We start from the raw sequence: 17285 nt of genomic DNA on the forward strand, positions 1-17285 counted from the left end.
TGATACTGTAAAAATAGAAGATAACCGCTTTGTAGTGTTTTTGCAATGGTTGGAAGGGCACCCTACCCTGTCGGATAATTTTGAGTTATCGCTTAAAAGGTTGCACGGTACGATTAGGCAACTTGAACTGGATAATCTTCGCCAAGAGTATGAAAATATATTCCAAGAATGGCTCAAAGAGGGCATAATAGAGGAAGTACCCGTAAATGAATTAGATTTACCCCATCATTATTTGCCACTTAGACATGTTGTTAAGAAACATAGTACTACGAAGTTACGGCCAGTATTTGAAGCTTCGTCTAAAGCAAAGGGTTCTCCGAGTCTCAACGATTGTCTTGAAAAAGGATTAAACCTTATTGCATCTCGTCTTGCTGCAGACGTTCTAAAAGACTTTGAGGCCAGAAGTACATTTTTCTGGACAGATTCAACTACTGTCCTTGCATGGATAAAAAGGAAAGAACTATGGGGGACATTTGTACAAAATAGAGTACAGGAAATAAGGCTTTTGACATGTGTGGAGGATTGGAGGCATATACCTGGTCACCTTAACCCTGCAGATCTTCCAAGTAGAGGGTGTTCAGTTCGCCAACTCTCCCGGTAAAAATGGTGGGAGGGTCCGAGCTGGCTTTTAAAATCCCAAGATAATTGGCCGAGTGCTGAATTCATAACTGATGAAGCGGAAATAGCCAGCAAGAAAAAAAAAAGGCAGTGGTTTCATCTCTAGTGTCTACTGAAAGGTTTAGTTTGAGTGAGCGATTTTCTAGCTATCGAAAAACAGTTAAAGTTGTTGGTTGGATTCAACGATTTTTCTTTAATTGCAGAAATAAGAAAAAAAGGAAAGGTGAACTCACTGTTGATGAAATTGATTTTGCAGAAAAGGTTGTTATTCGCTTGATTCAATCGGAATTGTTTCAGGATATAGAAGACGCATGCTTACGAACTCTTAGTCCATTTTATGATGCGGGAATTCTAAGAATTAAAACTGGTGCGTTTCGAAAAGAGGACATGTTAGAGTTTAGAACACCTATAATATTACCAGGAGAACATCTGTTAGTTAGAAATTTAATTATGGAAGAACATAAAAAGAAAGGACATGCAGGTGTACAATATATACTGAATACCTTAAGGGAAAGGTTTTGGTTGTTATCTGGCAGAAGAACTGTGTGTTCTGTTTTGAGTAAATGCATTACTTGCAAGAGATATTCTGCTGTACCTGTTGACCACATATCAGCCCCACCGCCAATAGAGCGAGTAAACGATTCAGCAGTATTTCATGTCACGGGTATAGACCTTTGTGGTCCTTTATTGTTGAGAAACAAAGAAAAGGCATGTATTTGTGTTTTTACATGCGCCGTTTATGGAGCGGTCCATTTGGAATTGCTGACTTCTCTATCTACAGAAGTGTTTCTCCAGGCTTTTCATTGGTTCATGTCGCAAAGAGAGAGTAAACCCACAACTGTGTACAGTGATAATGAAACTAATTTTGTAGGAGCTTCAAATGCATTCAAATTAATAGATTTTGAACAAATTAATCGGCAGGCAGCCAATCAGCGAATAACATGAAGTTTATTCCCCCTGGTGCTCCACGGTGCGGTGGTTGGTGGGAACGTCTTATCGGAATGATGAAGCAAGTACTTAAAAAAGTTCTTAAACATGCTTGTTTAAATTATGAAGAAATGTAGACGATACTGTGTGACTGTGAAGCGATTCTTAATGACCGACCGTTGACAGTAATTCCTTCCGATCCTGAATTTAAAGATTAGTAGAATAGTAGTTTAGAACTAGTAGTTTGCGGGATATAAAATACGGTATTAAATCAAGTAATTTACAAAAAAGATTTCAGTATATTCAAACTGTATGAGAAGCATTTAAAAATAGGTTTCGTAAAGAATATTTGGGAATTCTCAAGGTTTCGCATAAAAGAGCTGAAAGGAAAGTTACTATTAAATTGGATGATATTGTTTTGATCGGTAGTAGAGACAAAAGACTTTTTTGGCAACTTGGTCGTGTCATAATGAACTACTTCCAGGACCTGATGGAATAAATCGGCTTGTATGAGTAAAGACCCGAAATGGAATTTTGCTTAGAGCAGTTCGAACTTTGTATCCTTTAGAGGTAACGCAAAATGATGTACCCGTGAAGCTGTAGAATGAAAAACAAGATTTGTTGTCTGAACTTAAACTCAGCATAGATGATAAATCTATGAAACTTGTAACACGATCTGGTAGAACTGTAACTCCGCCAGACATACTGGCATATTAAGGCTCTTTAGCATTGTTTTACTTTGTTGTGAAAGTTCACTTTTTTTTTTTTTTCCTTAGGTGGAAAGATGTTAAATATTTTGAATAATCGCCTGTAGTAACGGCAACCACCATCAATAATAGGAGGTGCTTTCCTTGGTAGCAGGGCAGTTCATTTTCAGTTTGAGCCAGAGTAGACCTGCCCGGGGATGATAGTTTCCGGTCCCCGTCCTGTTTCGGTTCTAGTCCTGTTCTGGTTCCAGTCTTGTTCCAGTTCCTGTCCTGTTCAGGTTCCCGTCTTGTTCTGGTTCCAGTCCTGTTCCGGTCCTGTTCCAGTTCCAGTCCGGCCGTTTAAGTCCAAAATATGTAGGAGCTGAAAACTGAATCCAGCGAAACTAAAATGGAGATATATGCCAAAAGGGCCAGATGGATTTTGTCCTTTAAAAGAAAGTGTTTTTCACTGTGCCGGAATAGTTGACAGTTTAAAGCATTGCCTGGAAATGTTGAATGTTTCCAAATAAGATGTTAAGTTTTTCATCATTTTTGAAGTTCTAGTTGGATAAACCTTTAAGTTTTAGACAAGGTTTTGTGTTCTTCAGAAATTTTAGGTTCGAAGTCAGATATATCACATAGAATTTAACGGGAAAAATGAACAGTAATGGTTTAGGGCTATTTGAATTAAAGAATAACTAATTTGTTATTCACATAAACCCAGAACCAGCACCAGGGCTCATATTGTTGACTTTAGTTAAAATATCTTTTCCAATCATGAAAACCCATCGAATCACAAAAGTTGGCACAGATGCTGTCAAAACTCCCACCAAACATTCTGGCAGAAATTTAAAGAAAAAAATTTTGTTTACTTAGATAATCAAAAGATATAAGTTATGGATATAGCATATGAAAGACTTAAAATACTTATTTAAATCAATCATTCTTTATTCAATTGGATAATCAAGAATATAAGTTATGAATACAGAATATGAAAGACTTAAACTTTTATTATAAATTTTCACACTGTATCACCATTCATTTACCCATTTTTAAATAAAAGCGCATATGCACACATTTCTTGTTGCCAGGATGCAATCACTTCGAAAATACTTCCTGTGGCACTCCCCCCCAAAAAAAATACAACGTGAGTGATAAACAGCAATTAACTTGTATTCTCTTTCATAAAAATGAAACCGGCTTATTGACAAATGAATGGGTTTGCATGAATCTACTGTGAAGATCTTAGAATGTACTGTGATATCAAGCTCATCCAATTACTAGCACTAAATCATATTGTTTGGCTACAGTGTCTTCTACCTGCTCATTTACTATTTCAAAAAGAGGAAGTTTATAAAATGCTGGATGCAATCAGAATCATTAATAAAAGGTACCTCGTTTCAAAGGGGTTTCTGTTCTGGTATGAAAAAGGTGCCATTGCATTCGAAAATCAGTCATCCCGGGCAAACTTGACAAAGATCATCTATGTGACCTTATCACACTGTGCTTAGAAATGGCCACGTCTGGAAGTTCCTGGTTTCTGTAACTATCTCTCTAGTTACACACCTTAAATACTACATATATACAGTACAATGTCCGAAATCTGGACGTCCATTATTCAGAATGATCTAAAATCCGGACCTCAAAAACCATTAACAACGTTTTCTGATTCCCTCTCCGTGCATAATAAAACATGTGGAAAGTCCCGATTCTTAGTTTCGCTTCGACACTAAATAAAATACCTTATTATTGGAGAAACAATCATTTTAGCATAAATTTGTATGATCAGTAATTTGGTTCCATTGCTGCGTATCTGCTTGGCATACACTCAAACTGAAACATTCCACAGATACATCATTGATCTGATGCCAACCTGGTGAATCATTATTTATTACACTTTCCTTTCATCACCGCATGTTTATCAAAACATGACAGATTGAGTTATGACTCATGTAGAGACAATAAGTGTTTTCGTATAATAGAATTGGACTATGAGCTTCTATAATTCTGTTTAAGTTTTGTTTTTGTCTTTCCATGAGGAAAAGATGGCTGTTTGTTGACTTCTGCAAGTTTTCCTTATGCAAATTTTGATTGGAGGTCAATCGGTGGTAAGCTAACGTGGTTGCCGCTAATTGGTTGATGACATCAAGATCAGTGGATTGGCTGAGTATGGATATATGTACGCTGGTAGCGGCGAATGTGTGTGTTTTCTGAATGCCCCACAGCACGCCAGCGCTCAGAATTCTGGAAGTCATAGAAACACGTATATCTTGAAAACAAATTGTACGAAAGTTTTAAACACCTTCTATCAGCACTTGCAATCAACTTCTGTAACCCTTCATAAAGCTGGCTTCTTATAAGACTGCGTTTTTTGCATATTTCTTGACATGAAAGCGTGATTGGCTGTTACCTAACATATTTGCATACTTTCATCTACCTCTGCAGCGAATTGCATCCTCTTCAATTCTGATTGGCTTCCGGAAATTTTCCTCTCCATGCTTAACTTTTGGAAGTGAGTGTACTATTAGTTCAAATGCAGGGAAAGAGAAAATGACACTAAATCTAAGAAAAAATGGGGAACATGAGAATAGGACCTTGTTTCAGATGTCGTAAATTTGGACACATAATTGCTCAATGCAAAGAAAATGTAAGTAAAAATCAGAAGTTTAAAATAGACAGTTTAAAGATAAAGAATTAATGTTAGTAGAAAATTATATAACAACTACAGATAAAGGGGGTAACGCATATAAATTTAATTTGGTCATAGATACTGAAGCTGCAACTCATTTCTGTAATAATAGAAATTTAATGATAAATTTTGAAGAAATAAAGGATATATGTATGTCTTTAGCTGTAGGAAATTGTGAAAGTAAAGTACTAGGAAAGGGTAAAAATCAAATTTGCAGTAAAAGTAGGCAATCGAATAAATTGGATTGAATTTGGTGGATTCTGTAGAAATTCTGCAGAAATTGTTATCCCACAAAATTTTAAACAAGCACGAAAATCAGTAAATGCTGAAGAATGGGATAAGGCCATGAAAGAAGAAAGTGACACAATGAAGAAAAGAAAGGTTTGGGAATTGGTCGAAAAGCCAGAAAATAAAACTATGATAGGAAACAAATGGGTCTATACTCTAAAAAGAAATGAAAAGAATCAAGTGGTTAGATACAAAGCACGTTTAGTAGCACAAGGACTCAGGCAGAAAAGAGGTGAAGACTTTGATGACATTTACAGCCCTGTAGTAAATTTTTCAATCATAAGACTATTTTTCACTATATTGGTATGTTTATATGGATGAACTAATTGTCAGTTAGATGTAAAGAATGCATGTTTATATGCAAAGCTAAATGAGAAAATATATATGACCCAACCAGAGGGATTTATTGAAAAGGAAAATAAAGTGTGATTATTACACAAGGCCATTTACGGTCTACATCAAAGCGGCCGTGAATGGTTTTGCGAATTTGAAAGTACTTTAGAAAATCTACATTTTTTGCCTTTTCAGCAGATATTGAAAAGGCATTCCTTCAAATATCAATCGCAGAAGAAGACAGAGATTATCTGAGATTTCTCTATTTTAAAAACCTTGATAGAAAAGAGAGTGTAATTTCTTACAAATGAGAAGAGCAACCTTTGGTGTAACTTGTAGCCTTTCATCCTTGCCTGCACAATGAAACATCATATTGATTAGTACAAGAATTCCAACTTTAAGACTTTTGAAATGCTTAACTCAAATCTTTACATGGATGACCTATTTTCTGGAGCAACAACTGTTGAAGAAGCGCTTAATCTATCAAATGAATCTGTTAAAATTCTTGCTGAAGAAGGTCTAAATCTAAGAAAATTCGAAACCAATTCCCTAGAGCTTAAACAGAATTGGCTTGAGGAAAAATTAGTCTCTCTGGATGACACTCCATGTACATCCTTAAAGGTACTAGGTTCAATATGGAACAATGATGAAGATGTCTTAGGACTAGAATTAACACCTTTGCTGTCCTCTATAAACACTGACTGTACCAAACGTAATGTATTAAAAATAGCAGCCAAAATTTTTTACCCATCTGGATTTATCGCACTCTTTGTAATTCGAATAAAATTTTTATTGCAACAGCTATGGCTTCAAGGGGTAGCTTGGGATGAGGTTTTTTTTCCGGAGAACTTGAAAATGACTGTAAAATATGGCTCTCTGAAATAAAAGAACTTAAAATGTTGAAAATTTCCAGATATTATTTTCATGTACCAAATTTAGACAGAGACACTGTTCAGTTACACATTTTTAGTGACGCTAATCCGAATGCATATGGCTCAGTCACATCCTTGAGATATAGAACTGATGAAGATAAATTTGAAACTACATTTGTTTTGACAAAATCACATGTTGCAACATTAAAGAAGTTAACACTTGAATTGATGGGAGCACTGGTGGGTGCTAGAGTTGCCAACCACCTAAAAAATATTCTACATATTTCAAATGTCATTTTATGGTCAGATTCGGAAATAGTTCTACATTGGATTAAAAGTACAGCTAAGAGATGGAAACCTTTCATTGCTAATAGAATTTCAGAAATACATGAAATTTCAGATCCTTGTTCATGGAGACATTGCAAAGGAAAACTCAACCATGCAGATCTAATAACAAAGGATTGTTCTACATAAGAACTGAAGAATTCTGCGAAATGGTGGCATGGCCCTGCATTCCTTTCGTTACCTGAAAGTCAATGGCCAAAACCTAAACTATCAACACCAAAATTATATAATTTATCAGAAGAATCTCGAAAATCGGAAGCTATCCTAGCGTGTGTGATCAAAACTGAAAAAGTTCCACTCATGAATTTGACGAAATTTAGTTCCTTGAAAAAACTTTATGTGACTGCTTGGATTTTCAGATTTATATCAAATTTAAAAGTAAAAAGGGAAAATAGAAATTTTCAGCAGAAGAAATCAGTAAATCTGAAAGATTTTGATTAAAACAAGCTCAAGAAGATAGTTTCCCTGAAGTTATAGAGTCCCTAAGAAAAAACAAGCATATTCCAAAAGATTTAAAATTGTTCGAATTAAATCCCATATTATCAGATGAAGGTCTACTTTTTGGTACGAGGTTGGTTACAAAAGTCAAACCTACTATTTAACAACAAACATCCAATAGTAATCTCTTCAAAGCATAAATTAAGTGAATTAGTAGTACAAGACGCGGATGAAAAGGTTTATAATGCAGGAGGTATCTGATACTCTAGTGCATATATGTGAAAAATTCTGACTCTTAAGAGGAAAACAATATGTCTAATCAATCCTGAGTAAATGCATAATATGCAAAAAATATAATGTACGTCCTGGACAACAAGTCACTGCACCTCTTCCAGCAGATACAGTTAATGAATCTCCGCCTTTCGCAATTTGTGGACTCGATTTTGCAGGTCCCTTATATGTAAAGGAAAATGACAACAAATACTACATTTTATTGTTTACTTGCGCCACTACAAGAGCTATTCACCTGGAGCTCGTAAAAGGCATGAGAACTGAAGAATTTTTACTTGCATTCCGCAGGTTCGTATCCCGAAGAGGTTTGTGTTCCACTGTGTACTTGGACAATGCTAGAACATTTAAAAGAGCTGAACTTGAATTAAAGCAAATGTGGAAAGTGATTAACCACCATGAAGTTAAAAAATTTTATGCTTCGCATGGAATCACATGGATACATTGTAGAACATGCTGTCTGGTGGGGCGGTTTTCATGAATGTTTAGTTCGCAGTGTGAAAACTAGTTTAGGAAAGAACATTGGGAAATCATCTTTGACTCAAAGTGAATTAGAAGCAATGATAAACAATTGCTTGAAATAGAAGCGATGATAAACTCGCACCCATTAACATATGTCTTTTCTGATCTTGAAGAGCCCTCCGCACTTACTCCAGCCTACCTGTTGATTGGTAAATGACTCTTGAGTTTGCCAGCTGTAAGGAGGAATGACTTGAATTTACCAGGTTCTAGAGAAGTAATGTTAAAACGTTTCTGTACATGAGAAAATCTAATAAATCACTTTTGGAACAGATGGATAAAAGAATATCTCCCGTGCTTGAGATCTGCTCATTATACCGGTCAGAAGAAACGATTTTCATTCAAAGTAAATAATATAGTGCTTGTTCATGATGAAAACTTACCTAGAAGCTGGTGGAAATTAGGAAGAATAACCAAAACTTTTATTAGTAAAGATGGAATGATCAGATCGTGTGAAGTGAAAACTGGTAATTCGGTAATCAAACGTCCAGTGCAGCTATTGTACAATTTCGAAATTTATGATATTGGTAATTGCAATAATCAGTGACTGGTCAAAAAATAGACTGAATGATTGTTAAACTGATAAAAAAACTATTCTGTTTCATAATATTTTCATTTATTCATTTTATTGTTTTCCTTGGTTTAATGATTTGTGGTGATCTTGAGAAATGTTAATTTAAATGTTTTTTTTTGTTTGTTTTTTCTATAGTTTCAGAAAAATTTTGTCTTGTTATGAAGAAATTATTGATATAATGTGACCTGCATATGTAAGTAATTTTTATTTGTTTCTTATTGTTATAGCAATATTGTAATGGTTAGTTAAATTTGTGATGAACCTATTTACTTCTTTTTCCCTCCGATGGAGCCAATTTTTCTGTTATTATTTATCATCTGTCGCCAACTGGGTCACGTGACTGGCGGTAGAGAAAGAATGTAATAGTTTTAGCTTGAGTTAGATGCTTGAAATGATCTATTCTTGGCCACATAGCGGTAATCAACAATTATAATAATTGTTCTTGATAAACTAATCTTGGCCCTATGATGAGGAAATTTATATTATATGTAAATTTTGTGTTTTGAATAATGTAAATAATGTACATAGGCTCTTTATTAAATATTTTTGTGTTTCAATTGGAAGTTCTTATTTTCAAGTTGAGTCTTAACGTGAAAATGTCTTAACGTTGAGTCTTAACGTGAAAATTATTTTTCTGCAAAAGCCACAGAGGAAGAAGTCTAATGGGATATGAAGACTTCCTGCAAGCCATGTTGATAGGTCCATTTCTACCTATTTGCCATCTTATAAATCAATGATTTAATTTCTTTTACATGTGATTTGCAAAGAAGATTCAGCTCCGCCTAGTTCAAAGATCTGTAATTCAACATTTCCTATTTTCATTTACTCATTTGTAGGAACAAAAAGGTCTGTAATAAGTAATATATACTGCAGTTGATATTAGTTTCAACAAAGATAAAAAGATTTATCTTTTTCCTTATTAAGCTGAATTTGATACTGAAAACTGGACAACTCAAATGTGTCACATGCAGATTTTCATAGCTTTAAATTTAACAACTGCAGTATTTTCAACCATTTGCACAGACTGTGGCTTCCACTGTAGCAAGTCTAATAGTGTACGAAATCCTATGCTCCTTGTCTTGCTGTTCGATCAACTGCATCAGTAGAATTTTACAGAAATGCAACTTAAAATTCTTATGCATGCCTACCTACATAGCTGTTTATGCCAACCTAACTACTGCCTACAGTGGGAAATGAGCTTTTAAAAACCATAAATAATCTGGTAAATTTTTAAGCCATTATTTATGGTATTAAAAACCATAAATAATGGCTAGTGTTTATTGTCCACTAGTGGCTTGCATACACAGTAAAACACATGTACATAAACTTTTGAAGTGTCCAAATTATAATTTATATTCAATCCATTTCACATATTTCAGAAAAAGCTTTTGAAGTGCCTGAATTATAATTAAGCAAAACATATTTAATTCATTTCACATAATACATATTTCATACAGACTTCATAAAACACAAGCATTTTTGGAGACTACAAATTTAAGGTATGAACAATCGAGCTTAATTATCCTTTTGGAATTTTACCAAAATGGCTAATCCACATGCAGAAAGTTCTATTTTATATAAAAAAAATCTCTGCTAATCTTTATATAAAAAAGCTAGCTACTTTCTCATTACCTGCACACCCACTGAAAGTAGCAGAAAAAACATCGATAGGGCAATACATCATGCTGCCAAAAAATATTTATGTGGCAACTCATATCCCTTCAGATGGCTTTCCACTTGTCTGGGCAGTATGCCCAGTGTGACTGCAGATTATGATTCCTCTCATGCAAATTTTAGCATTTTAGAATAGTGGTGAACTGCATACCGCAGTTTTCATTGCCTTCAGGAAAATCTAAAATTCTCTGCATACGTAATTCTCTGCATACGTAAATTGTAATATGCCTAATTTAAATAAATACCTTTTTGGAAGAGAAGGTTGCTGTGTACATGGAGAGAACATCAGTGCAATAAAACAAGAAGTGTATAACATCCTGCATGGAAAAAGAAAATTGCAAGAAAATATGTAGCCCTGATCATTGAAAGAGATGTAAAGATACCCAAACAAATGCTTCTCTATGAAGTTACTAATAAGTATACTGCTTTTCTGTGGGGGTGCAGATAACGAGAAAGTATCAAAAGTAATTCATATTGTTATAATTTAAAATCATACTATTGAGAAAAAATGTTACCTTTGGAATTTCACATCCATTTCATGAATGTCATTATCAGCCACACGTCTCCTTTTTAAGGATGCTTGTAGTTCAATATCTCTTTCATGCAAATGTCTTAGTTTTTCAGCTTTCGAACGATGCTCTGCTACTTTTCTTTTTAAATAATCACTTAAATTCCACAGCTCGCTGTTCAAAAGTCACATTTAATGCAAGGAAGATCATTTTACATTATTAAAAATCAAAACTAATAAAATGCAATAGGTCTCCTAATACTTATAAAATAGCTAAAGACACTCCAAATAATTTAATTAAGATTTTGGTTTCAAAACATTTATTCAGATAAATATTTATTGATTATACTAAGTGTGAAATTTCATCAAAATTTATTATTTAGCATAATTTAAAAATTTGATAACACTGTTGGTATTTACTGAATGAAAAGCATTGGTTTGCAACTTAAAAGGTTCATTCAAGAATTTTAAAAAAGAACCATACGTGCCTTCAAATATTGCAACTACATGTATTTGACATATGATGATTATTCAGTATTCGTACCTTGAATAGACACCCAGAAAACGTCTCACTTAATAATTAACCCATTATTTAATACAGTCAAAAGTCGTTAATTCGGACACCCATAATTCGGAATGATCTATAATCCGGACCTCAAAACTAAAAACTTTCTGCGCATGCGCCGCGTTGACACATGCGCATAGGCGTTTACGCGTGCGCGTAAGACCTTTTACGACTGCGCATATGAGTGTGCGCAAGTGCAGAATACGTTTTCGCGTGCGCGTTTTATGTATAATGGACGTATAAGCTAAAATTATCTAATTATCTATTTCAGTTAATGTTGATGATTGCGTGGTTCCTTAATTTTCGAATTGGATCCGGCTTATTATTTTTTGCAGACTGTAAAACCAATTTTATAAAAGTAAGCTTAAACTTTCGATTATATCAAATAGAATTTCCGATATATATTCGTTAATATGTAAAGGATCTAAAGCGAAAGTATGTTTTGAAATCCGAAATCTGTTTATCAATTTCACGCTGCTCGGCGGGGGGGATCGCCGAGGCGGGCGCGTAATGATTTGGAAGTTGATCTGTCAACGCTATCCTTATCTTCAGCGCAGATGTTTTTATTTTATTTGGCTTATAATTCCTTACCAAATGTAGTATTTCATCTCGATATGCTCCGTCTTTGATATGATTTAAAACAAGTTCCTCGTCATTATAATTCGCTTCCGATAGGGAAGAAAAGTGACAGAGGTTATTGAAAACAAAAAAATTTCGATTGACAAATTAGTCGGTGTTCTTGACACAGCAATTATAGGACTTGAACAGCGGAACTTTGTAACTGAAGAAGAAATTATGTCTGTTTAATAGAATTAAAGAGAAAGTATTATCACATGAAACGAAGCAAAACTTAAACAACTTACATTGAAAGAAATGTTTAATAAAGTAAACAAATAAATATTAAGCTCTTTCTTTATGCAAATTTTGATACCCTTTAGATCATAATTGTTCTTTATTTCATAAATTACGGTTTCATATTTTTAATTTTAGAATTTCTGCATGCCATTTTACGAGATTTAAACTGATGATCTATAATCCGGAAAAATCGATAATCCGGAATCGCCGAAGTCCGGACGAGTCCGGATTAACGACTTTTGACTGTATGTGTTAAGCAAAACCATATTAAGGAAATATAATAAAAAATTACAGCAGCAATTATGATAACAGTTTCATCAAAGGGAGAAAAAAGTCATTATATAATTTTTTTATATAATATAAATTTTTTAATATAATTTAAACATATTATATAATTTCTTGGCAAGATTTTTGAAATTTTCAGAATTTATACAAACAATTTAGCAAAAAAACTTTACAACCAAAGATTCATACCTTTAAATAAGGTGCTGAGGATTTATACCTAACATTTCAAAAATAAATAAGTATAACAAAAATCAACCATATACAAAGCTATGATACAAACAACTGTTAGTATCTAAATCAGCACATTAATAAACATATTAAAAATTCAAACATATATCTATAAATCAGTCAAATTATGGCAATATAAACAATGCTACTATGAAGTGTATCCAAAAAGCCAGTTTCTCTTATATACACAATGGAAGGCCATACTTTTGCAGAAGGGCAGTGCAGTGCATGCATGAGTTAGGATCATGACATGGAAAGCAAGTGAGCAAGGTAGTACAGTACAAAGTCCGTAATCCAGACTCGTCGGGACTTCAGCGATTCCGGATTATGGTTTTTTCCGGATTATAGATCATCACTTTAAATCTGGTAAGATGGCATGCAGAAATTATAGAATTAAAAATATGAAACCGTAATTTATGAAATAAAGAGCAATTATGATCTCAAGGGTATCAAAATTTACCAAAAAAACCTTAATATTTATTTGTTTACTTTATTAAACATTTCTTTCAATGTATGTTGTTTAAGTTGCTTCGTTTTTTGTGCTAATACTTTCTCTTTAATTCTATAAACAGACATAATTTCTGGTTCAGTTACAAAGTTCCACTGTTCAAGTCCTGTAATTGCTGTGTCGAGAATACCGACTAACTTGTCAATCAAAATTTTTTCATTCCTCTCTGTCACTTCCTTCACTATCGGAAGTGGTATTTTCTGATCTAGAAACATACTACAGATTTTACCATCCGTTAATTAATTAATGATTGGGGCATTGTCGTCGTAATGAAAAACTTCTCTTATATCATCTTCATTTATTACTGCTTCTCCACATTTTTTTTACAAAATCCAATAACGGGAAAATTCCACCTTTAGTTTGTGATGTCGGAAAACCTTCAAATTTGCGGCTATCATCTTCATCGTCCTCACCATGAAATATGGTAGCTGGCCATAAATTATGGCAAGCAATTTTTATCGTATCTCTAGATACATCCTCCCAACGCGCATGCGTAATGCATAAAAAAAAGTTTGTGGCTTTGAGGTCCTGATTATAGATCATTCCGGACAATAGACGTCCGGATTACGGACTTTGTACTGTATTTCCAAATTGTTTACAGTAGTATTACTACAATGGCTGAAGATTGCAGCTTTTATTTTACTGAAGACCCCACTGCAAGGTTTGGTTTGTGATAAAATTTTTGAAAGTGTTTGTAATTTTAAGCTCTGTCTGGTGCCTGGGCCAAATGTTATGAGCAAGTAAATGGCACATTTCTGCAATCAGTATTTTCAGAAGGCTGATAAAACATGCATTAAAAGTAAGGAGCCACTGGTCATTACAGATAAACTAGTTATGAAAATGCAATGATGCATGAGTCGCTTCATGCTTATAGAAATCTGCAGCTATTTCCCGCAGTTCTTTGCTCCTGGTTGCAAAAAATTGCTACGAAGCACTCTCTTCTGGAAACTGTCACAAGGTGTGTTACGATGCAACTGGCATCTAAACATAAAACGAAGTTTATGGGTTCAGTATTGATATTTCTACAGCAGTAACATGAAGGCAGAGACAAATTCCTGGCTTACATAATTACTGGTGATGAAATTTTGAGTTGCACAGAAAAAAAAAGGAGGTGATGAATTGCTGTCGTAGTAAATCTCCATGAAGACCAAATTCAAGCAGGTCATATTGGAGCAGAAAATGGTCCTCATGATGTTCTGGGAGAGACACATTGAGATCTTGGCCAGAAGTGACAAGCATGAACACTGATTGTTATTGTAAAACACCGTATAAACAATGACAAGTTATTTAACATATAAAAGACAGTGCAGGCATTGTCTTGTTGCATATCAACGTTTAACTTCATGTGGTTTGTCGCTTAACAGATGCACAGGAAAAACTCTACCATATAATCCCATACTTTCCAACCCATGACACTCAAAAATCAGGAGACTTTTTTAAGAAATCAGATTTTTCACAATGTTAAAAAAACTTTTTAAATGATAAAAATATAGTTTTTAATAACGAATTAACTTTAAATAGTTACTAATTCTTAAATGCAAGCAACATAAAAATACTTTACACACAAAAAAACTTTTTATTACTTGCATCGTTTAAGGGGGGGAAAAAAAAAGATACTTTAATCAGTTTTCGTACAAATGTTATGAACAGTGGCAGATTTTGCTTTTGTTAAGAAAGAAACTTCATAATTTTGTTCATGGCAATTGCCATGTAGGCCTGCTTTCGCTAATAAAAGTTTTTCTAATGCGTCATCACTAATATTAGTTATGTAGCTGTAGGAACTGTTTCAATTTTTCCTTCCTTTTAGAACTCCTTTCAAGATAATAATAAATATCAACAATGTGTTTATCCACATTTATTGGTAAAGAAGCTGCCCCTTTTTCAGCTGCTAATTTTAAGAGGTGACAGGTGCACCTCATAATTTGCAAATCTGAATTTTCTTTTCTTAAGATGCCTGCAACAACAGTCTTCAAGCCTATTATTACTGGTGCATTATCGGCACCAAGTGCTAAGCAAATTATCCAGAGAGACTGCATTTTCTTTTAAAGTTTTAACAATTAGCTGTGCTATATTAAAACCTGTCGAATGTCCTTCTAAAGTGGGGACAAAAAGTAAACTTCACTTAATTTCTGAAGACTCTGGATTAAAAAAAGAAACAACAATTGGATACAGTTTTGAATCAGTATTATTGCTTCCATTCGTAAAGAGGCAGGACGGAGCTGTTTTAATGCAATCAATAACTAAAGATTTATTTTTCAAACACATTTCTTTAACAATTGCACCTGTTTTGGTCCTTGCACTTGAATATTTCTTAGCGATTTCACTATCGGGAAACATTTTTCTAAATAAAGCTGCAGCGTGATCCAATGCATTCAGTGGCAGGTTGTGCTCCAGTAAAAAGGCAGAGAACAGACATTCTGCAATAATAACTTTTTGATCCTTTGTTTCCGAAGAAAAATTTAATTTTTCGTTTTTTTCAATACAACTCATGTTGTCTTTGTGTTTTTGTGTACGCACATGTTTGAGAACATCCGCCCTTCCACCACGCGAAATCGAAAAATCACAACGACAGACGGTACACATCGCAAATTTATTACATCTCCTTGAGGAAATAATGGAAGGAAAGTCAACTGTGTACAATTTTTGAAACGTACACGAGTATTTCACCTTTCTCACAGACATAACAAAAGATGATAATTTCTAAAACTATTTCCCGAAGGCACGTGTACTCACACAACTCAGGACAAGATGAACGAATTAACTAAAGAACATACAACTAACAGCTTTGAGCTTGCTTTGTGCTCATTGGCCAATATATGCCAGATGACACGCAGTGGAGCTCGATGCCCATTGGAGAACTGGAGAACGACGTTTCTGGATACGTATATTCTCTCACTCACAAAGCAGAAATTCTCATCTGATTCGCAAGGTTTTGTTTTAGATATAATCTAGATAAAATTCAATTGCTTTCAGACGTCCAAAATCACTTTTTTTTTGTTCATATAATGAAGTATTAATCTAAGTTCCATAAAAATCGTGAGAAATTATAAGAATAAGAAAAAGTCGGGAGAAATATATTGTAAATCGGGTTGGCGGGAGAGTGGTTGAAAATCGGGAGAGTTGGCAACTCCGTAATCCCTATCTCACTCCCAGTGAAATGGTATGCTAAATATCTTAAATTCTGGTAGGAAGAATGTTGAAATAGCAACAGAACAATTGCTATACTTGATGATATAAATCTTTCCATGAAATTATGCTTATTTTATGTGAAAGCCTTCAGGAAAATTCATTTACTGGATACTCCTCATTTAGAATTTCATTTCCTCTATATATGTAGAAGGTATTTTGATTTCTTATATTATAAACACATATATACAAACACTTTCTTGGGAAAATGGTACATTTTGAAGTTTAGAAAAGAAGGATTGTTCTGCATCGAAACTGCTTATCTCAATGCTCATAGATGCAAACAACAGTAATTAATTATAGTCAAATAGCGAAAATCTGCCGACTTGAAATCCACGTTGCCTCTCAAAATATAAACATTCAGTTTATAGGTTCCGGAAACCGCAACACTGAGTATGAAATATCGAAGAAAAAATACTTACCAAATAATAATGAGTCATTATGGAAATACCAAATTATTGACATCATGATAAAAGTTATTTTCTCTCTAATCTGCACAGAGGTGAAAAAGCAGACGATTCACTCAACTCTTCTTTCAAGTTCACGATTTACATTGTTATATTTTCTGAGCTTTGTTATTTCACGAGATTATTTACTGCTGCCTTTTTTTTATCCGGATATTTTGTGGATAAATTAAGAATATTTTAAATTTCAGCCCTTTTTAATAGAATGACAGATAAGAAATGCACTCATGATTTTACTGCTTGCAACGTTGAAAAACGTAAACACGCTGCATTAACGGTAATGCAAAAAGTGCAAATTCTGCAAAAGATGGAGGCAGGTTTCACTCCTCAGTTTGTAGCAGAATCGTATGGAATTGCAACATGATTGTGTATGATATACGGAAAAATAAGGAAAAGTTGTTGAAGTTTTACAGCAACAGTGATTCTAACACCAGA

The 17285-nt window shown here is 34.1% G+C and overlaps 1 protein-coding gene across 4 annotated transcripts in view; it reads right to left on the reverse strand.

Moving 5' to 3' along the window:
* Positions 1-17285, reverse strand: part of Dus2 (Dihydrouridine synthase 2) — a 142162-nt gene that overhangs the window by 12672 nt on the left and 112205 nt on the right. For all 4 annotated transcript variants that reach the window (XM_085815216.1, XM_085815214.1, XM_085815215.1 and 1 more), the window contains one exon: positions 10767-10934. In XM_085815216.1, the coding sequence (XP_085671342.1) occupies positions 10767-10934 (168 nt within the window). The remainder of the gene's footprint in view (positions 1-10766; positions 10935-17285) is intronic.

Source organism: Stegodyphus dumicola, chromosome 4 (assembly GCF_044657685.1).
Source record: "Stegodyphus dumicola isolate Sdum_Otavi_A_Nest chromosome 4, ASM4465768v1".
In the NCBI taxonomy this organism is placed as follows: Eukaryota; Metazoa; Arthropoda; class Arachnida; order Araneae; family Eresidae; genus Stegodyphus; species Stegodyphus dumicola.